We start from the raw sequence: 21,824 nt of genomic DNA on the forward strand, positions 1-21,824 counted from the left end.
CTACTCCTACTGCCAAAGCCTGGTAAGCCACTTGGGCAAGCAGCATCGTACAGACCGATCTGCCTGTTAGACTCCGTGGGCAAGGTGGTGGAAAAAATAATAGCAACAAGAATACAGGCGGCCATAAGCAGGGTCGGCGGCCTGGCAGCGGAGCAATATGGCTTCCGAAGAGGCCGGTCTACGGTGGACGCCATCAGACGGGTTAAGGACCTGGCAGCACGCGCCATTCAAGGCACCCGGTGGGAAGGGGGCACCAAAAAGTACTGCCTGGTAGCAACCCTCGATATTAAGAACGCCTTTAACACAGCGAACTGGTCGCGGACGTTAGAGGCGCTGTGGAAGTTGAAGATACCCCGATACCTCCTAAGGATGGTGGACAGCTACTTGAGCAACAGGACACTTCTATTCGACACGACCGAGGGACGCAAAGAGCGCGAGGTCACCGCTGGAGTGCCCCAAGGCTCAGTGCTCGGGCCACTGCTCTGGAACGTAATGTACGATGGTGTTCTCCGGATTCCAATGGCCGAGGGAACATCCGTAATTGGATTCGCCGATGACGTTGCAGTGGTGGTCGTGGCGAAGACAATCCGGGAGGTGGAAGCTGCTGCGAACCGGGCAATCGAGAAAGTGGAGGCTTGGCTGTCCACCGCCGGACTACAGTTGGCACCGCACAAGACGGAGGCAGTGCTAATCTCGAGCCGTTAAAAGGTGGAAACGGCGACGGTCCGAGTAGGAGGAGTGGCCATCACATCAAAGAGAGCCATAAAATATATTGGAGTGATGCTGGACACGAGGCTCTCATTTCGGGAGCACCTGAAGTATGCTCACAAGAGGGCAAGTGAGACGATAAGGGCACTCTCACGCATGCTGCTCAACATTAGAGGCCCGAGGCAGGAAAGGCGTAAGCTTATCACCAGCGTGGTAAGCTCGCAAATACTGTATGCCGCCCCGGTGTGGGCCGAGGCAACGTCTGTGCGGGCTTATGTGCGGGGCATCGAGGCCGATTATAGGCTTTGTGCGCTACGCACGTCATGCGCCTTCAGAACGGTGTCGGACGACGCGGCACTCGTGATCGCCGGTCTCATTCCGCTAAGGGAACTGGTCCGGGAGAGGTCAGAGCTGGCCGAGACGGCGCAGGCGAAACCACGTCGGCGTCGGCTAGGAAGTTAGCGGCGAGAGCCAGAAGCCTGGCCAACTGGCAGATCTTATGAGCAAACTCCACCAAGGGACGCTGGACGCATAGGCTTGTCCCGGACGTGGGCTTATGGATCGGAAGAAATCACGGTGAGGTGGATTTCTATATGACCCAGGCCCTTAGCGGACACGGGTGCTTCAGAAGCTACCTGAAGCGATTTGGGCACGAACGAGAGGAGGGCTGCCCCTCATGTGGCAGGGGGGTCCTGGAAGACGCCTACCATGTCCTTTTCGATTGCCGGCGCTTCGACGAGGACCGCAGCAACCTGGAGGAGAGCCAGGAGGAGATCTTCTCACCAGAGAGAATGGTGCCACTGATGATGGAGTCGGGGCGGAAATGGAAAGCCACAGCCAAGTTTGTGGCGAAGGTCATGAAGGAGCTGAGAGCCCTGGAGAGGGTGCGTAACGGGGGGGAGGATTAAGCTGCAGGAGTTGGGCGAAGCATTGCTTTACGGCCGTACCGTCCAACACAACAGCATCAAACAGCATCAAGCTCCTCTAGCCCCATTAACAACATAAGCTATAGTAATGTAAATAATTGGTATAGATAATAGGATTAATGTAACATAAGAGAAATTAAATAAAATACGAATATAAAAAAAAAAAAAAAAAACTCCTTGTACACCATACATCCTCTATAGTTTGCTGTAAGGTTGCCTCCGCAGTTTGCACATTTCTTCGCGGTACTGCCCTTGTTTGTAGTGCAGTAAGTGGAGTTGTGGGAGTGGGGTTTTGTAGCTCTTCAACTGTGATTCTCCGATACAAAAGATATTGCAGCTTGTAGATTGGGTGGACTTCGTTCTTCTTCAGCGACCTGCTTTCTGGCTCGAGCTCGACCTTAAAGAGTGGTTGTGGCTTTGTATCTTTATTTAGAATGTTAAGAATGTTCTTGGCGGCGAGAACAGGTAATCTACAGCCAGATAATCTATGTTTATTTAAAAGTCTACTCAAACTGTTCCTTAAATTTATAAGGTGCCTTGTAGACCAAAGCGGATTCGTTGAGACGCAAGCGTCGAAAAATATGTTGTGTATGTGTACGTGCAATTTTTGTAATTTATATCCTCGCATGCCAGTAAATCAGACCAATCAAATTCCGAAATTAACTTAATTAATTTCATAAAGTCAGCCTTACGAAAGAAACGAACTTTCTGAGATTTAACTGTAGACTTAAGGTCAATAAAGTAATTATTTTCGATTGAAACCTCAAGAGTGGGATGATATGGATCCTCAGGGTTAGAAAGGGGCAAAGTTCTGGAAAGAGTAATTCCATCAGGATCAGAAACGAAACATAAGTCCAACAGCCGACCTAAAGAATTTCTAACGTGGTTAATTTGCCCGAGTGACATGTCGAACATGCCCTCAGGGAAGTCATGGTGGGAGTTAAGCTGTAAAGACGGTGAATAATCAACATTTGACCACATAAGTTCTGGGATATTAAAGTCACCCAGAGCTATCAGCTGGTCACCATCAGACAGACGATCGAAAACAAAACGAATAGCGGACAAATGTTGCCAGTTGGCGGTTCGGACGAAGGTGGTATGTAAGAACAGGTAACATACAAACATTGATCGGACAAAGTGAAATTTAATTGTGAAAGTTGAAGACAAAGTTTGTAAAATAAGATTAGTTTATCTAAACAATTTAAAAAAATAAAGGTGGCTGTTATTTTAAAATTTCGAAAACGACGAAAAGAAAAGTACCCACACTCGACTAGACGTTATAATTCGATATGTTTAACAAAAAAACCTTAACCTAAGCGCAACTGAGCTTTTATTTCGCTCCCGCTCCACCCTATGCTAACTTAGACTAGACTTCAATTTGTTCTCGACTTCAGTATTTTATTATGCTACTAATCTAATCTAGTCTAATTATGCTCCACCGGCCCCGTTGAAGGCCTCCATCCGTCTTCAACCAACCGGCAGCCTCGCCAGCTTATGGATCGCTCTCTTGCATACAGCTCCAGAGCTAGTCCTCACGACGGCAACCCTGACCCTTTCGTCCGCGCCGGCGTGTTTTCGATGATGGGTCAGGGCGATGACCTGGCGGTGATCCACTGTTGGGGCGGCTGACGTCCACCTGCTCCCGATGCCACTTCGACCGCACCTTTAGGCCCAACCTGTAGACGTACTCCCATCGCTTTAAAAACGTTTGCTTGATTGACGAGACAAGCCGCCATCGCCGTAAGAACGTTAGACTCTGCTGGTCCTGGGTCCGTGGTGCTGGTGGGGCGATGAGCGGCCCGCCTGTCAACAAGTGCCCGGGAGTCAACGCCTTGCCGTCGCTTGGAACCTGACTGAGGGCGCCTAGGGGACTCGAATTCATCCAGCACGACTCCAACAAGGACGGTCTGCTGCTCCTCTGCGGTCAACCTCGCCCTGCCCACCGCTCGTAGAAGTAGGTGCTTTGCAGATTTGACACCTGCCTCCCATAGTCCGCCCATGTGTTTGTCGCGTTGTCGCAATGCACGATCCGCGGTCTTCCTCGGCGCCCAACGAACGTTTGAAATGCCGATAAAAAGGAATCAGTTGATAAATCAGATACTACTTCTAAATGAAAAATAGCAATGTAGGACTTGTAGGGTGGCCTACCACGAATTTTCAATGTCGTTTCAATAGGGCACAGAAATGCACGTCACATATGGAGAATGGGCGGAGAGCCCGGATTCGATCTAAGGGTAAATCTCCCATGATTTGAGTCATCAGATGACGCTTGCATTTAAAACAGAGTATGCATGACCGTACCATCTGACTTCAGACTTCCTGCGCGTTTACTATCCAAACACGCTGTTGCAAGAGACTCACCAGTGCTCGTTGACACACATGAAAATTCGACTCGTGCAAGTATCGGACATAGCTCTGGACAAATTGAGAGCGCTTCGTCAACAATACAGGAAACTTGGCATCGCACGATATAGGAGCATTAGCTAGTTGCCCCCAACCCGCAACAATGAAAAGGCAAGCCAAGCCTGAGAAGCTTCATGGACAAATGGATTTAGCTTCTGTAGACTGTAGTGTGTGGATTTCGTTTTTATTTAGTTTTTATAGTACGATTACATTATTTTAGTACCTACGATTTCAAACGATATGTTGGCAACGACTCCTAATGCCACTTTTACAAGTGAAATCAATTTGTGTCGTTTGCAGTAGTAGTTGCTCAGTTAACCGACTATCGCTTACTGACAATAAATAAACGGTTGAAATAAACGAGGCAGAGACCGTAGGAGATCCCACCCTAGGTTAGATCCCAGCCCTGAACCAATTAGAGCTAATCCATATAACAGAGGGAAAGGTGATATACCAAGAAAAGGGGTACAGACAAGATCTATGCAACAAAAAGGACATCCAAGTGACCCATACCTCGAGAGTGATAACCATCGAGAAGAGTTAGGCAGAACCGAAATAACTGATTTAGTACAATCATGTATACAAGCTCAACAAAACAACATGTTACAGAATAAATCCCAAATTATTAACTCATCGATAGAACAAGCTCTAAATAGCAAAATGACTTCCATTAATATCGAGTCAACAGAACAGGACCAAAGGTCACCTAGCGTTCCCCGATGCTTTGACGATTACCAATCGCAATAACCAGAGAAATTCAGAGAAATATCAGTCATAATAGACATCAGTCGGGAATTCTAGTACTTCCAGCATTTCCCCCAAAAAAGTCGCTAGTATTATTATACAAGGCTGGCGCATTAAACCTTAGGACTAACGGCATGTAAGTCGAAGATTCGCATTTGCACTCGCTCGTTTATAAGCCAAAATTCTCCCGAAATAACCCGACGGAAAACCGTCAGCGGGATGCGCAGAATACCACCAATCTGACGCATCCTTAAAATCAAAACCAATAGTTAAGGAAGTTTATTCTCAAACGGAATTCACAACACCTATTCCAAAGAATAATGAAGTTTGGAAAGCGCTAGAGCCACATCACCGAACATCATTCATTCGTACCTCTTCATCTTCGATGGAAAAAGTACAATGAATCAAAGGGTCGCATATTCGAATATCCGAAGTTGACGGCCAAACAGAAATCAAGACGCTAAACCGCTCGGTTGAAGTTATTTTGGAAGAATTTTACCAATACCAGGAAAAAGTAAGTCTCCTCTATAATTTTTAACTCCGATGATAGGTTGTATGCCGATATTATTATTGTAGAAAGGAACTATGTTGCATTGCTAGATTCGGGATCATCAGAAAGTTGCTTAGGCGGAAAAGCAGCCACCAAAATTATGAGCAATCACCAACTTAAAAAATGTTCGGGAAATATTCGAACGGTCAATAATAATAAATGTCCCGTTGGGGAATTCTATGTTATCCCAACATTAAGATTATTTAGGAATTGATTTCTGGAAATGCTTCAACTTAATCAACCACCAAATTAGTCCTAAGGTTTCAGAGATAAATACTGATAGGGATGAACAAAAGGATAGTCCGAAAATGCACCTTTTGTCACCTGATCAACATAGCAACCTCGATAAGGTCATCGCAAAATTTCCATCATTCGATAGGGAAGGCTTGGGCCGTACTTCGTCATCGATGTAGGCGAAGTAATGCCAGTAAAGCAGAGGCATTGGCCAATATCACCCGCGGTTGAGAAATTGATGTTTGACGAAGTAGATAGAATGTTGGAATTAAGTATCATAGATGAATCGAAATGTCCGTGGAGAAGTAACAGTGTCATTTTAATACATGCAGAAAAGATTCGTGTTTGCCTCGATTCCAAAGTAGATAATAAGGTAATTATAAAGGACACCTATCCCCTACCACATATTGACGCAACTCCAAGCCGTTAACCACCAGCACGTTGCATAACCGGCTTAGACATGAAACACGCTTTTTGGCAGACCCGCTTAAAAAAAACTCTCGGCAGTACACCGCGTTCACAGTTCCAAACAGGCCCTTATATTAACATAAAGTCATGCCTTTTGGCCTGCGCAATGCACCCCAGACACTTTGTAGATTAATGGACGTTGTGATCCCGGCTCACTTTCGTACATGAGTTTTTGTTCACTTAGACGATTTCTTATCCTATCGGAAGACTTTTAGTCGCACATGCAGCTTATTCAAGAAGTGGCTGTATGTCTAAGAAAAGCCAATTTGATAATAAACGTCGCTAAGTCTAACTTTTGCATGCGCGAAGTAAAATATTAGGGATTCATCTTTGGATATGGTCAGCTTAAAACAGACATCGACAAACATCCCCGTTCCCACTTCCGTTAAGCAGCTGCGACGATTTTTAGGTATAACAGAATGATACAGACGTTGAAAATTATGCAACTTTTAGCTTTCCGTTAACTTAGCAGCTACGGAAAAATAAACAATTAACCAAGAGGCAGATAAAGCATTCGCTGACTTGAAAGGAAAGTTAACATCAGCAGCGTTACTGCATACTCCCGGCACAAGCCAACGCTAGCGGCGACGAAATGCCGATTGCCTATATATCCGAGAAACTGACAAAAGTGCAACGCAAATACATCAAAGGTGTGAAGAAATTTAGAGCGTATATTGAAGGTCTAGAGTCTACAGTAGTCACTGATCAAGCATCTTTGAAGTGGCTTATGGAACAGACAGACATTCGAGAGGTTCGGTTCGGAGCCATGCATATTTGTATTTCGCCCCAGGCTAACGCAAGCGAACGCCTAAATATTATATGTTAGTCGCTGCAATACGCGCATAGATAGGCACAGATCATTCCAATTGTGATAGACATCTGCCGGAGATAAGTGGAGATCTAAGAGCCAATGTCCATCAAAGTACCTAATTTTTGCCTTGTTGAATGTTATTCGACCATGCAGTGTATTCGAAATAAAGTTAAGAATAATATATCTTTGACACATGAAAGGTGTTCGCCCGTAGAGTGTTATGCGGCCACTTCGTCGAACTTGAACTCACGGGCATAACGGTAGGTCCCGGAGTCGTAGTCAAAGGAACGTATAAAGGTTCTGACTAAATATAAATGAATTCTGCAAGGGACTGTCGAAGTAGACTGGTATGCCGCGGGTTCTACTTGTGGTTTACACAGGAGCCACTCGAAGTAGGTTCGATGATGAAAGTTCGACTGGTGGTCCGTTTACACTGGAACCACGCGGGGTCTACTCGTGGTCTGTTTCACGGGAGCAACACTCGAAGTAGACTGGTATGCCGGGGGTTTTCCTTGTGGTCCGTTTCACGGGAGCAACACTCGAAGTAAGTTGGGTAACGCGAGGTCTACCTGTGGTCCGTTTCACGGGAGCAACACTCAAAGTAGACTGGTATGCCGCGGGTTCTACTTGTGGTCCGTTTACACAGGAGCCACTTTAAGTAGGTTCGATGATGAAAGTTCGACTGGTGGTCCGTTTACACTGGAACCACGCGAAGTAGATAGCTTTCAGAGAGTCCTACTTGTGAACCGTTTTACACAGGATCACTCGAAGTAGGTTGTTTTTAAGTGCCGTAGTCCAGACACTGAGTAACAAGACGATTCACTCTGATTTCGCAACTATCTTTATTTCAGAAGAACAACTCTTATATAAGATGCTTAATTAAACATCATTACCTCTAGGAAAGGTCAATGTTATGGACATGGTAAAACTAATGTTAATGCCAGGGTCACCCACCTCTGAGTCTGCTGACTCAGATTGTTTGCTCATGTATTGCTTGCACACGCATTTCGGCTCAGCTGGCTGGTTTTTGCTTGCTTCGGTCAGTCGGTCATTCTTCCCGCTGATAATGCTGATTCTGCTTCCGGCGCCGTCGACTATTGCCGGGTTAGTAGGTTGGATATTGTTTTATGCCTATCGCTAATTTATTACTAGGTGTGCCAATAGGTTAGTGGGTCTGTATATTGCAACAAGCTAAAGCATATTGATTGGATCAAATTACTAAGTGTGCATATAGGGTAGTAGGTCTTGGCACTAGGTGCCAACAGCGGCGGAACTAAGCCCCAAGGGTAAAACGAGTCGGGTTTGGTTATTCCCGAAAAAAAGAAGCAGCGACAGGATCAGAGAAGGAAGCAGCAACAGGAGCGGCGACGACGAGGGAGCAGAGGCGACGACGAGGGAGCAGCAACGACGAGGGAGCCGCGACGACAGAAGAGCAGCGACCACAACAACAGCGACGTCACAGGCCCCGCAGCTGGAGCACATGAGTCCAAACGGAGGGAACCGTGAGCCGTTTCGGCACCAGGCACCAAGACCACAAGTCCTGCTGGGCGCAAGCTTTGGGAGGGCGTGTATATTGCCACCAACCCGGAGCGGGGATCGGGAATCGACGGGAGGACGAGGGGTCGGTCGGCTGAGCCAAGCAGCCGGTGCGATTCACCCTTTTGTAACATTATCGAAAATAAAGGGGATATTTATTAAACGAAGCACCCTGTGTTATTTCAATAAATTCGGTGGAACGTTCCCCCAAACTCTGTGAGCTAGCCGCGGCATTTGTTGCTAACAAATATTAGCAAAAAGAGTTCGTTACAAACTAATTACTAAAAATTTAATGTTAATACCAAAAAAAATTTGATTCATATGGGTGAGATCTCCAACATTCATCAGATACTAACAATAATTCTAACCGATCTGTTGTCTCCTTCGCCTTGTTGCGCGCCCTCATAACCATTCTCCTTGGGCATCCCATGAAGTACTAGACATTTTTTCTGGTTGGTCAGTGTGCATACAGGACTCTTTGTCCTCTCTTGACATTGCTTCTTACTCCCTTTTGGAGGAGACTTCTACTCCTCGGATTTCCATGGTTACTGGCCCTTGCACTCTGTGCTCTTCTCTCTCTTCGTCTTGCTCCTTGCCGATGCATGCAATCAAACTTTGTCGTGGCTCGTTAGCTTCCTTGCCTTGATATTAGGAGCTGATTCCGGTCGCACTGGCCCCATTACAATCCATCCAGGCGCGGTATTTTTTAGTAGTGGCTTGTCTGCCGCTGAGCCGACAGCTAGCAATCCTTAGTGTAAGAAAACCATAATTCATTGAAATAAAGACACTCAACCGGATGACACCAGAATACCTTTTTAATTCTAATTGTACATAGCGACCGTGAGGGTTCAAAAGAACCTGAAGATAATCAAACAACAATAACAGCAGCAGCAAGCACATTAGTAGTCCATCAAGAAACCTGCCCTACGCAAGATGACAGATAAGATGATGTTCCAGCCAACCCACCAACATGCGATGATAACGGAAAACAAAAATAACTGAGTGAGTTGAGTGCAAGCAATGGGAAAACTCTGAGGTGTTAAAAATAAGGTGAATAAAAGAATAGCACGCATTAAGTGGCTATTATTTACTAAAACACCGTCACCGATTTTTTAAAAACAAGCCTCGCAGATAGACGCCTAATTGTTGCAACTCACTCACATAAAATACAAAACATAAACAAGCCAATAACAAAGCTTCAACCACCACCAGCGAAGATACCGGCGCTGGTAAACACGTGCCCAGCCGACTGCCCGGACCACTCTACTCTGCGGCATGCATCATGCCTGAAGCCCAAGACCAGTGCGAAGACCGGCACCGGCCCCGCCTAAGCCAATAGGCCCCGGACATCAGCAGCAGATCAACAGCGAGAGGGGCAAACTGCCACTTTCGCCTACTTCCGGAGCTTGCCTGTACTTATATATATTATAAAATATAAATATAAATATATAGTACACATAATATAAGACAAAAATTTTGTAAACGTGTGCGGAAGCATTTCCGCTTGTTTAAAAGTATAGCCCGTTAAGCTATGCGAAACAATAGGCAGGATAAATGTAAAAGAAACAAACAAATTTATAAGAAACTAGCAGTACCCTGCCACGTTTCGCTGTGGCATATTGTTGTTGCACGCATAAAAAATAAGTCAAACAAAAAAGAATAATTTTCAAATTAATTAAATTCTGTAATACTTGTGGGTATACAATATTCTTTGTTTCTCCTCCTTAATCATTCATTATTATTTCTGTATTTTAGTACATAGGTTGCTCTTCACTTAAGCACCTTGTGATACACGACATTTTTTGTTTTATTATCAGGCGCAAAAACAAACAACGCAGATGGTCTTCCGACCCGTGAACATGCCACGTATAATTGACTATGGGAAAAACATGAATGTTCTAGATTTAAACCACAAACTTTTAAGGATTGGCCTTGTGATTTGTTGATTGTCATGGCAAATGCAAGACGTATCGGAAATTGAAGTCTTTTAAATTCAAACGGCATATCGGTTGGGATCATCGGGATCCTCGGAATGAGAACTTCCTCACCTTTGAATTTTCCTATCATTATCGTAGCGTAAATTACATTGTTCATCAATTTACTAACCACCAAACGCGTACCGTTGCACAGTTTTGGTTGGTTTATGTTTCGAAGCATGATTACTACGGAGCCAACCTTTAGGCGTAAATTGTGCGGTGGTAAGCCAGGCACGCCCAAAGAGTTTAAAAATTCAATTGGATAGTTGGTGGCTTCATCTTCATTTGTGACGCAGTCAATGATTCTTGTGTTTCGCCGCAAAGCAATGAATACAATGGCTCTTGTGGCGGAGTCAACACTGGCAATTTCACTTTACCATTAACGCAGCATAATCCAGGCGTTTCTCCGGAAAACTTTAATGCACCACAATACTCGCAAACAACGTCCATTTGCACAATGCAAACGCTAGGATGCAAGCTGTAATCATTGCTGCAATCGTATCGAAACGCAGCTCGATTCAAATCAGCTAAATATCTGCGTCGCAAATTGAAATCTATTTGAGAAGCACGAAGTCGAGCCATACTATTGCGGCGCTGTTCACGTGCAATTTCTCGTTCTTCTTCAGTCCTTTCATATGCAATATTTTGTATTCTTCTTGCATTACGGCTTTGTCGGGAAAGATTCGACCGTCTTGGTCGCGGCATTATTAATTAAACTTCACTTCACTTCAATCCACTTGTTAATTATTTATTTAATAGAAATAGTTTTAATATTGATTTCAGCGCAACACAATCTTTTTGGTTCGTTGTTAAATTTGAGAGCCTGACTATGAATTTGACTTCGTTTGTAACTGACATTTTGACATTTGACATTTTCTTCTTAGCTGTCTGCCTAAATAAAAAAGTATGGGCCAGGGAGGAAAGGGAGGAACGCTGTCGAACGGGACAAAAAGTATCCTATGTCCTTCTCCTGGCTCTAAGCTACCTCCCTACCAATTTTCACTCAAATCTGTTCTTCCGTTCTTGATTTATAAGTGGTGTAACATAAAACACGATGTTCTTTTATATATATAGATAATAGATGAGAAGTAATTCGATAAGTAAATTCAGTGAGGAAATAGTTGATAAATATACCTATAATTATAATTTTACAAAAAAAAATAATGGCTTTAGTTGACGTTAAGACAGTGGATTCCACTGCTAACGTAATAAATAAAGTAGAGCCAAATAACATTAATTTGGAATTTGTAAATATTATGCTATTAATAATTGTTGCTATAACGTGTGCCAATTACTTTTATAAACTATACAAACTTCATAATATGTTTGGAAAAAAAATATATGAGCCAAGAAACGATTTGGACAAAATAAAAATAAAAAAGAGAACAAACCACACAAACAACAAATATTAATGATGCAAAATATAAAAAAAATATAATATGATAAAGTAACGACAATGAAATAAAATAAAGAAAAATTGAAACAAAATATATATATGTATATGTCCAAGTATGAATACACAAATAGCCATAAGCAAAACATATGAAAGGGACCCATATTTCAGTAGAAGGGTTCAGCAGTTAGTATCTACAACCCCTGTTAGTGTGTATGAGTTAGAAACCCTTTATATAAACACATTTAACTGCCATGTCTCACCATTGTTTCACTGCACCGGAACCCAAAAAGGAATAGTACTATCAACAATTCCTGGTGTGCAAGTGAAATCAAGAATAGATAAACATCCAATTTTAGGTAGAGCAATTGTTATGATGGTTTCTAAGAAATAATTCATATCCATAATATAATGGAATGGAATGAATTATCAAAAGAACTATCAAACATTAAAGCAGATTTTGATAAATCATACAAGTCTCTAACACAAAATAGACCGATACAGAAAACAACGGTTAAAAAACACGTAGCAATATTAGTTAAATGCTTCAATGAAGCTCGAATACTAATATATGAACACAGAGAGAAGTTAAATCAAGATCATTGGTCTCGAGTATCAAAGTTTTTGATCAGACTAAGGTCCAATCTAACATGTGTTAGAGAAATATTCAAACTTGATATTTCAATACTAAATATTCTTAACACTTCAATAATAATTGAAACTGGTGACGACCCAGAACAAAAGAAGTTATTGACCAACAAGATTTGGAAGAGGAAGAAATAAATAATCTCAGTATCCCAGCTAATGTAATGTCTGAATTGGACAATTTTGAAGATTCAGACAATAGCTCGAGCATAGTTGAAGAAAAATGTTTTACAATGGCACAATCAAATACTAATTTTATCAACACTGCATCAGAGCTTATACCAGTATTTGATGGTAAAGCTGAAAATTTGGCAAGTTTTCTCGATGCATTAGAGAAAACTTATATTACTTATAGAAGTTACTAGATAACTTATATAAGTTATATATAAGTTACTCACGCCAACCCTATTGTCACATGGGCAAGTAGGACGAACAAGTACATTGCCGACTGCATTGGCACAAATCCGCAACTCTCAAGGTACATACGTACCTTGTACATATGTATCGGAACGCTGTATTAAGACACTGGGTTTTAGTCAGGTTCCTGGCCGAATTCTCATCATCATCATCAGTTAATCATCACTGAGTAATAATGTATTTTCTTGCTGCTACCAAAACGTTCGAAGTATTCTGGGTAAATTGAGCCAATTTTTTACTAAGAGTGCTTCTTTTGATTTTGATGCTATTGCACTTACTGAAACCTGGCTTAATTCCAATGTCTCTGATTATGAAATTATTGTTCCAAAATACACTGCGTTTCGAATGGATAGGCCATCTTTAGGTGGGGGTGTCCTCAATGCTGTTAATAATGAATTCTCAGCTGAACTAATCTCTTTCCCGAATCAGTTTGGAATCGAGTTTTTCGCTTTAAAAATAGCTGTTGGACCGACTAATATTTTCATGACCTGTTCCTATATCCTCCATCGGTTGAGGATACTGTATATTTTCACCACCTCGAGGCTATTAAGTTCGATCTGTCATTAGTCAGTGACTCTGATTTTGTCCTAATTATGGGTGATTTCAACCTTCCCAATATCTCTATATCCTGGATCCCGTGTGAAGATGACAATTCATTGCATGCCAGTTGACAAAACGACTTTATTGATGCATTAATTGAAATGGCTCTTTTCCAAATTAACACACTTAGCAGATCTCTAGACCTTATTTTCTGTAATAGGATATCCTCTGTGACTGTAAATCGGTCTTCACCACAATTGCTTCCTGAGGACGTACCCCATCCTACACCATTTAGCTGGATTTGCCTGGGAATATCTTTCATCTTTTAACTCTATTAATGCTGCTACTGATTCTTTCTATGAGTCCTGTAGTTTCAACGTCTTCATCAACTAAACCGCCATGGTTTAATAGACACCTATATCGTCTTAAGAACAGGAAATCTAGAGCTTACAAAATGTTTCTTAAGTCTGGATCTTTGTTTCATCAGACAAACTTTCTTTACATTCGCAACCAGTTTATTATTCTTAATAATCAACTTTATAAGCGTTACATCGTGAATTGTGTGGCAAACTTCCGAAATGATCCGAGCTCCTTCTTTTCGTTTGTCAATATGAAACGTAAATCCAGTCTCTTTCCTCCTTCCCTAACTTATAAAAATATTTCTGATTCTTCAGAACAAGGTATTGCTAATCTCTTTTTCAATCAATTTTTTCAATTTTTTCAATCAACTTATTCGTCCGATTCTTATTATTTAAATTCTACATACCCTTTTAAAATTCCGTATATAAACAATTTTTACTTGTCTAAATTTAATCATTCGATGTTTTTAATGCTCTTTCAACCTTGGATATCTCATTTTCTGCTTGTCCTGATAATGTCCCGAGCTGTTCTCTCAGGCACTGCTCCGATATCCTATGCTACCCTCTTACCATCCTATTCAATTTATCTCTGGACCTTTCATGCCTTCCTAAGAGATGGAATGAATCTTTTATTATTCCACTTCATAAGAAAGGTTCTTAAATACTTATAACCAACTACCGCGGTACTGCTAAGCTTTCTGCTATTCCCAAGCTGCTGGAGAAATTGGTTACATTGCAACTGCAACATCATTGAAAAAGCATAATTTCCTCCTCCCAGCATGGTTTTGTCGTTCTTCAACAACCAATCTACTAGAATTCACTTCGATCGTCCACAAGGGTTATCTAAAACGAATGCAAAGCGATGTAGTTTACACCGATTTTAGCAAAGCCTTCGATTCTGTTAATCATCGTCTCCTTCTCCGGAAACTTTAACTTATGGGTTTTCCTTCTAATATCATACAGTGGATGACTTCATACCTATCGAATCGCAGCGGGTACGCAGTGGGCTTTTTCCAAGAACACCACATCTCATGTTATAATAGTAACATCTGGTGTTCCGCAAGGCAGTCACTTAGGACCTCTTCTGTTTATCCTCTTTGTTAACGACTTACCTAGGGTCGTGAGCTATGCTTCTACACCTATGTATGCTGATGATGTCAAGCTCTGCTTTTCTTTCTCTGACCACTTCCTTCATAGACATCTGCAATTTGACCTTGATGAAGTATTCTTGTGGTGCTCTAGTAATCTTCTCTCACTAAACTGTTCAAAGTGCAAGGTTATGACGTTTAATCGTAGCATGCCTCATGTCATCTCGAACTCAATTGGAAATCACTTTTTAGTTCGTGTTCCTTAATGAATGATCTTGGAGTTCTTCACAAGCTGTCTTTTAATGAACATATTTCTGTAACAGTTAATAAAGCCAGAGGAGTACTTGCTTTTAGCAAGCGATGGTCGAAAGAGTTTGATGATCCCTTCACCACTAAAACGTTGTATATCTCTTTGGTTCGACCGATCCTGGAATACTGTTCATGCGTTTGGAGTCCACAGTATATGGTTCATCAAAGAAGTATTGAATCAATGCAAAAGCAGTTTCTTTTATTTGCCTTAAAATATTTAAACTGGGACCTGAGTCCCAGATGGTCTCCTTCCGCCGATACTGGCGGAAAGGCGTCCTGGAGGAGGCGTTTGCTCTAAAGGTGAGGTCTGACGAGCCCGCGTTAGAATCATGAATGGAGATCGGACTCGCTGGATAATGCGCCCCGCTTCAAAGTTAGTGGCTTTGGATTTAAGTTAAGGTGTTCTTCACGGAGGTGGGAGGTTATACTGTGGTAAGATATCTTTATTAGGATCACCCTTTTTTCTACAACTTGTACTCCCACCAGAATAAAACATATATACATACACGCATATACACTTTTGGCTTATGTAGTACTAAAGGCGGCCCTACTAAAGGCGGGTCGCCCCGTCGCCGCCGTATGTTAAAGGCAACTCCCACCCGAGACACGACATATTAACTATATCCAACCTAATAACCCAACACTAGTAGACAGAGCCAGAAGCAGAAATCAGCATTATCAGCGGGAAGAATGACCGACTGACCGAAGCAAGCAAGACCCAAGCAAAAAAGGAGCAATGCATGAACAAGCAATCTGAGTCAGCAGACTCAGAGGTGGGTGACCCTGGCATTAACATTGGTTTATGCACGTCCTTAACATTGACCTTTCTTAGATTTAATTGTGTATAATTTAGCATCTTATATAAAAATTGTTCTTCTGAAATAAAGGTAGTTTGCGAATACAGAGTAGATCGGTTCGTTACTCATTGTCAAGGTAAAAACCACTTAAAACCAACCTACTTCGAGATATCCTGTTGTAACGAAATGTTTTTGCTAATATTTGCTCGCAACAAATGCCGCGTCTTGCCCACAGAGTTTGGGGGAACGTTCCACCGAATTTATATATTCGACGTGATTGCGCAGAGTGCTTCGTTTAGTAAATTTGGACTCAGTTGCTCCAGCTGAGGAACGTGTGCTGTCGCTGTATTTCAGCTCACTCGGGTGGGCCATATTTCCTTCCTCTTTACTTGTGCCAGCTTGACGTAGCACATCAATCACTGGCGACAAAAGTTCACCACTGTATACGGCCCGTCGTACTTTGGCGCTAACTTCGCCGCGAAACCTTTGATTGCTTTGGACAAATGGTGCTACTTGTTCCTGCGCCGCGCGCTCCATATTCCTTCGCACCAGCTCGAACACTTCCCGCAACTTCCCTGCATTCTTTGAGGGCGTGGCTTGTGCTGCTCCCGTCCTTGGTTTATACCGCATGCATGTCTCGCACTTTTTGACATACTTCCTTATGTCTACTACTATTTTCGCAATTGTTTTCCTTCCGACTAGATGTCCCGCTGTCGGTTCGTAGTGGTTCTCCTTTAGCACCTGCTACCTCATATCCATCGGCACACACAGGTTCCATGATGCTACTTCCTCGCTTCCGGCTCTATGCAGAACGTGTCGGTATACCAGGCCTGCCTCTTCTACGTACTCTGGCCATTTCTGTGGGTGCTGAAAAATTTTGCCTCCCTCAATTGTTCCAGTATGAAGTTTGTTCGTGGCATCGGGTACGCAGTGGACATCTGCATGATTATATTCATAACATACGTCTAACAGGGTACATTCGAATCGAATAGAATGGAGTGAGTGGAACGATGGAAATGAAATGACATTGTATGAATGTAAGCTTGGGTTCCTCTCGTAATTTGAGACGTCAAACGAAATGACAGAGAATGAACGAAACGAAAAGTGAAATGAGAAATATTTCAATGTTTATATGATTCGGGCACATTTCTTTCTGAGAGCTGCAGCAAAAAGATGGAAATATGGACCACCAATTTATAAAAGAAACCGACGAGCCTTTAACAAGCTGCAAAATATTTTGCATTCCAGCGAGCAGCGCGGCTTCGGTACGGACCTTTTCAAACGCAAGAAATTTAATAACAGAGAAGCGTTGTCAAATAGCCACTAAATTCTCTGTTTTCAGCGTTCTCAATTCACTCAATTCGTTTCCTTCTATCAAATCATTGTGCAAATGAGTAAGCGTAAGAAACCCAACCCTCTCACATCATGTTGGCTTTGCTCTCAAATTCATTCAAATAATTTTGTTGTGCATTTGTGCATTTAAATGTGTGTTTTTTGTACGCAGCCTTTACTGACTTTGCGTTGATTTGTCGGAAGTCCACGCACATTCTCCACTGACCCGTCTTTTTGCTCACCATGACAATGGGTGAGCTGTAGGCACTATTGGAAGGCTCGATGCATCCCTTCTCCAGCAGCTTTTCCACCTTTTCATTGATCTCCCTCTGTATTTTTGGTTTTTTTGGGTAATACCTTTGTTTTATTGGGATGTCGTTATGTATGCTGGGTTATGTTCGAACAACCCTTCTGGTTTGTGAACGCCGCCAGCTCTTCTTCGATGAGCTTCTTGTCCCGCTCGCTGTCCCATTCCTCCGAGGGTCCAGTTGTGGCTATGGACAGCCTATCTTCCAGGCATCCGCTCCATTTTTCTCTTCTCGGGATTTTGACTTGGTGGCCTGCGCAGTTTATTGTTGTGCCGAATTCTGCGAGAAAATCCCATCCAAGCACCGCGCTGTCTCCCATGCCTGGCAACACTAAAATATTCAAATTTTTTTTCTTGTTGCCAAAGTTTACTGTTGTTAGGAGTGCCATGTGAGTCCCTGTGTAGCTCCCGTTGGCCAACTTTACTAGTCTCCTTGTTGCTTTCCGTTCTCCGGCTATTCCCGGGTTTTCTGCTAGCTTTTCTGAAATGAAGCTAGCCGTTGCCCCGGTGTCTATCATGGCCCTCACTTCTGCACATCCGACCTTGATGACTGCCGCCAACTGCTGATCTTCTCCTGTTAATCCTCCAATTCGTTCTGAGAGGCAGCACCTCGCGATCTCTGCCTTCCTCTCTATGGCTGGGATCGCTGCACGTTTCCCGCTCTCTGGCAGCATTCCGTGCTTCTCACCCCCACTGCGCCGCACATCCTGCAGAACAAAATTCTGGGGTTTCTGCACCCGCTGGCCCAATGGCCCATGCCTCCGCATCTGTTGCACGCCTGTGCTGGGCTTTCTACGTGTCCCTGTCTAGGCGTCGCTGCCCGCTGCATATTCGGCTGCCTTTGGATTTGGCTTGCTGCCCATCGTTGACTCGGCTGCTGTGGCCATGGGACTGTCCATTGTTGCCTCGGCTGCTGTTGCTGCCGCATTTGGCTTCGATCCTTAGGCTGCCATCTCTGCCTCCATCCCTGTCCTGGGGGGCTCTGTTGCTGGTTTCTGGTGCAGTTCCTCTTTTGGCCACCTTCTGTCTACCGCAGAGGCTTGCCTTTTAAAAACCTCTTCTTCCAAGGCCAGCTCCTCGAATTCCTCGGCTAGACCCATAAGCTCCTCTAGAGATGCGCATGAACATTTTCATGCGCGGCATGCTGTTTTCCACCTGCCTTTCAATCACCTCCTTCGTGGACTTTCCTAATGGATTCATAAGCGTCTGGCGCCCCATGAACATTTTCATGCGCGGCATGCAGTTCTCCACCAGCCTTTCAATCACCTCCTTCGTGGACTTTCCTAATGGATTAATAAGCGTCTGGCGCCTCATGAACATTTTCATGCGCGGCATGCAGTTCTCCACCAGCCTTTCAATCACCTCCTTCGTGGACTTTCCTAATGGATTCATAAGCGTCTGGAGGTCCACCATATATTCATTGAACAGTTCTCCTTGTTGCTGTTTCCGCTGCCGAACCTGGTCAGTTAGTTTCTCCAAATACCCTTTCGGCAGGAAAAAGACCTCGAAGCTCCTTCTGAACTCCTTCCATGTGGGCCACTCCCCATCGTTCATTATGAACCATCTTTGCGCTCTGCCCTGGAGGAGTTCTGGCATCACCCGCGGGATTGTTTTTATTTCCAACCCGTACGTTTTATCGGACCATGCTCGGTTCACCAACTCGAGAGAATCTCCAGTTCCGTCGAATCGCATAGTTAACCTGTCGCATAGTTAACCTGTACCGGGATTGGCTTCCGCGCTTGTTGCTCCATGCTTTTTATACTTTTCAATTCTGACGCTGCCAGACTTTGAATGAGCTTTTTCTCCTCGAATCCACGCGCGACCACCATAACTTCGTCGTCCTTCGTCTCGTCGACCCACCTTGCAACAAGTGCCCTCATGATCTCTACTGTTCCTTTCGCTGGGAGACCGAGCTCTCTGCACACTTCGCACAACTCCTCCTTGCGAAGCGCGTAAATTCAATTCTTCTTCCCCATCGTGAAGCTGTGTTACTCCTAGACTCCAAGACGCAATCACGTAGTTTGGGCGCCAGGTGAAACGAACTGGTTTTGCTAATATTTGCTCGCAACAAATACAGCATCTTGCTCACAGAGTTTAAGGGATCGTTCCACCAAATTTATATATTCTGCCTCGTCGTCGCTGCCCTTTTGTCGTCGCTGCTCCCTCGTCGTCGCCGCTCTTGTCGCTGCTCCTATCGCCGCTCCTGTTGCTGCTTCCGTCGCTGCTTCTCCTTTCCGTGTTAGCAGACCGATAGGCTCACCTTCCAGGCATACGCCGGGCAGGATGCGCTTCTCGGTGCCTGGCGGCTGGATCAGGACACGAAGGGCCTACCTACCTACCAGAGGCAGACCAGAGGCGTCGCGTCTCCTTTAACTCCAGGTGATACGCTGTGCATACGCCCCAGCGCCTGGATCAGGATTCTATTGACTTTCCCGGGGTATCCCTGCTTGGTTTCACTATTGGGCTTGAGTTCACGAGCTATCCCTCGCTTTACAGGATCACACCTGGTCTGAACGGTCAGGAATCGACAAGACGTACGCCAAGCCGATCCGTCACTATCGCTATGACACCAGCATACCTGTCGTGTCCGGAAATAAACCCAACCCGACTCGTTTTACCCTTGGGCTTCAGTTCCGCCGCGGATCCTTGATCCTTTTCCCACTTGCTCCTTGATTTCTACTGTTTGGCTGATTCGCGTACCGCCGCCGGACTTACCCTCAGGGGGTCCTTGAGCTACTGATCGCCGGTCCTTGCGCACTCGCTTTAAATCCCGCACTTGAGACTGTCGGACTTACCCAAGGGGGGTCCTTCAGCCTATACTCATAATTCCTCCAAGGAAACTTTCCCGCTTGAATGTCAGACTTACACACTCCAGTGTGGCTCCAGTTTAAACGGACCATAAGTAGAACTTTCATCATCGAATCTACTTCGAGTGGCTCCTGTGTAGGCGGACCACAACTCGAGCTTCATTATCTAATCTACTTAGAGTGTTGCTCCCGTGAAACGGACCACAAGTAAAATCCAAGAAATTATGAACGGCTCGTTGTCGCAGTAGACAATCTTGACATTTAGATAGAATTTCATAAGCTGCTATATGGAGCAGCGGCGGTTATATTAGTAGCTTCTATTTTGTTTGTCTTCCAAGTTCGCATCCTGGTATTTGTAGCGCATGCGCTTTTTGGAGCTTTCGTAGAACTGCTGAACACTAGCTCATCTTGTATTTGTGGGCGTTCCCCGCCTCGCCTTTTGCCCAGGGAATGATACACAACTGCATTGTTCTGAGCTTCTTTTGGTAAGCTTTATTTAGTGGTTTATTCGGCACCAATTTAAGTGGCACCGATTTGAGGGAGGTCATAGAAAGGCTCGTTTGAAACTGCATGCTTAGCATGAACATGTTCATATGGCCATATGCATGCGCATCTCTAGAATCGTTAATAAGCTGTTACGAACTGTTTTGCTATGTTTTGCTCGCAACAAACGCCGCGGCTAGCTCACAGAGGTTGAGGGTACGTTCCACCGAATTTATTGATTCGACGTGATTGCCCGAGCCCAGAAATAACACGGTATTGCTTCTTTTCAAATAAATCCCCTTTATTGTAATTAATTTACAAAGCAATAAAGAGAATCTCACCGGCTGTCTGGCTCAGCCGACCGACCGCTCGTCCTCCCGTCGATCCCCGATCCCCGCTCCGGGTCGGTGCCAATACGCACGCCCTCCCAAAGCTTGCGCCCGGCAGGTCGTGCGGTCTTGGTGCCTGGCGCCGAAACGGCTCTCGGTTCCCTCCGTTCGGACTCACGGACTCTGGTTGCGGGGCCTGTGTTGCTGCTTGTCGTCTTCCGCTGCCGCTGCCTGTCCGTCGCTGCTGCTCCCTCGTCGTCGCTGCTCTACGGTTGCCGCTGCTCCCTCGTCGTCGCGGCTATGCTGCGGCCGCTACTCCCTCGTCGTCGCTGCTCTCCTGTTGGCGCTGCTCCCTCGTCGTCGCCTCTGCCGTTGCTGTATCTCCGCTTGGGGTGCCGTGGACTCGGAACCTTTGGCTTGCCTGGATTTGCCCTTTCGCCGTGGCCGGCACCCAATCCGTGTTAACAGACCGAGTGGCTCACCTCCCAGGCATACGCCGGGCAGGATATGCTCCTCGCTGCTTAGCGGCCGGATCAGGGCACGAAGGGCCTTCCTACCCTACAGGACACGCCCCCGGTCGCGTTCGCCACTCGCCTCCAAACACCTGCGTGCCTACACCCCGCAGGATCTATGGTAGGCCAGAGGTTTGGGCGTCGCGTCTC

General features: G+C 44.6%; 1 protein-coding gene across 1 annotated transcript; it reads left to right on the forward strand.

Annotated features, from left to right (window-relative positions):
- The first annotated feature begins 780 nt into the window (after positions 1–780).
- Positions 781–1,170, forward strand: LOC123258224. Its single transcript, XM_044718099.1, has one exon. The coding sequence runs from the start codon at positions 781–783 to the stop codon at positions 1,168–1,170; it is 390 nt and encodes a 129-aa protein (XP_044574034.1).
- The last annotated feature ends 20,654 nt before the right edge of the window (positions 1,171–21,824 follow it).

Source organism: Drosophila ananassae (genome assembly GCF_017639315.1).
Source record: "Drosophila ananassae strain 14024-0371.13 chromosome Y unlocalized genomic scaffold, ASM1763931v2 tig00000113, whole genome shotgun sequence".
NCBI lineage: Eukaryota > Metazoa > Arthropoda > Insecta > Diptera > Drosophilidae > Drosophila > Drosophila ananassae.

Coding starts and splice junctions, on each gene's coding strand:
- LOC123258224 (XM_044718099.1), top strand. CDS start 781: ATGCTGGACACGAGGCTCTCATTTCGGGAGCACCTGAAGTATGCTCAC.